This window comes from Juglans microcarpa x Juglans regia, chromosome 5S (assembly GCF_004785595.1).
Source record: "Juglans microcarpa x Juglans regia isolate MS1-56 chromosome 5S, Jm3101_v1.0, whole genome shotgun sequence".
Taxonomy (NCBI): Eukaryota; Viridiplantae; Streptophyta; class Magnoliopsida; order Fagales; family Juglandaceae; genus Juglans; species Juglans microcarpa x Juglans regia.
Genome location: NC_054603.1, coordinates 12850732 through 12852329, shown reverse-complemented (window position 1 = coordinate 12852329; position 1598 = coordinate 12850732). Strand labels below are relative to the sequence as shown.

Genomic DNA, 1598 nt, shown 5'->3' with positions numbered 1-1598 from the left:
AAGACATGCTGTGAGCATGCGTTATGGAACTAAGTGGCGATTGGGAAAGTCACCTACCTTTGGTGGAGTTTGCCTACAATAATAGCTTTTAGGCTACCATTCAGATGGCACCCTATGAGGCATTATACGGAAGAAAATGTAGATCCCCGTTGTATTGGGATGAAGTGGGTGAAAGAAAAATGATAGGACCCGAGTATTTATAGGAAGTTCAAAAACAAGTGACCATGATTCAAGAAGGAATCAAAGCAGCCCAGAATAGGCAGAAGAGCTATGCCGATAACCGACGGAGGAATATGGAGTTTACAGTAAGAGATTGGGTATATCTCAAAGTATCACCCATGAAAGGAGTCATACGTTTCGGTAGAAAGGGAAAGTTGAGTCCACGATATGTAGGACCCTATTAGGTAATTGAAAAAGTTGGCCCCGTAGCTTACATATTGGATTTGCCAGCAGAGATGAAGGGAATACATAATGTGTTTCATGTGTCAACCTTAAAGAAAAGTTTTGGAGAAAGACGGCTAGTGGTAATGAAGCCTGGTGAGATATCGCTTCAACCCAACTTGTCTTATAAAGAATGGCCAGTGCAGATTGTGGATCACAAGGAACAAGAGTTGAGGAATCGGAAGATACCTATTGTGAAAGTACTCTAGAATAACCAAGATTTTGAAGAAACAACTTGGGAATGGGAGGATACATTGAGAAGTGAATACCCTCATTTGTTTGTATCTTACAACTCTTGATGTATGCCTGAAATTTTTTTATACATATATGTGTGAATGTTTTGTTCTATGTGAAATTTGTTTGTTCCCTATTGGTTAGTTTAAGCGTGGTAACCTTGTGTACACCTACCAACCCCATGTATGTCTATTTCTTCAGTGGTGCAATTGAGAGAACAAAGAGAACGTCATATAAGAGATCGCCTCAGTAGAAAGCAACAGGTGATAGCAGAACAATCTAGACAGATGGAGATATTTGAGCATCATCGCACCCATGTGATGGATGCGGATTCTCGAGAAAGGCTTCAATTTCGACGAGCGTTACCACATGAGGAGTTGTAGCGTGGTGTAGCTCGAAGGAAGCAGAAAGAAGAAATCTACGTAATTTTGATCCAGTAGCAGAATCGAGTCGCACAGCTGAATAACGCGCGAGTAGGTTTATACCCTGTGAGACCTAGGACACATCTATGGGTTGTATTCTTTTCCATGAAGAACGTCAACCAATCGAGGATACGGAGCTCGAGATAGAGCATAGGTTGAATGACATGCGGGTCAATATGTACTTTGATTACGACCTGGAAGCAATATTCTACTTTTCACAAGATTCAGTGACAAAAGAGGCAAATGAAGTACCCTCATCATCAACATCATCCGAGAAGCCTACGATAGCATATGGAAGAGGTAGCAGCTCAGTATTTCTTCTTACGAATATTTCGATTGATGGTTGTTGTGCCGATTTTGAGGACGAAATCTTTTTCTAAGCAGAGGAGGATGTGATGACCCGAGCTTCCCTAACATGGCCCATAGATTTTATTCTTAGTTTCCATGGCATTTTATGAGCTTTAGTTATTTTGGAAGGCCTTAGAGTCTTTGAATTAACAA

General features: G+C 40.9%; 1 protein-coding gene across 1 annotated transcript; it reads left to right on the top strand.

Moving 5' to 3' along the window:
• Window positions 1–224: 224 nt before the first annotated feature.
• On the top strand, window positions 225–650 carry LOC121267113. Its single transcript, XM_041170985.1, has 2 exons — window positions 225–317; window positions 405–650. The coding sequence occupies exons 1-2, from the start codon at window positions 225–227 to the stop codon at window positions 648–650; spliced, it is 339 nt and encodes a 112-aa protein (XP_041026919.1).
• The last annotated feature ends 948 nt before the right edge of the window (window positions 651–1598 follow it).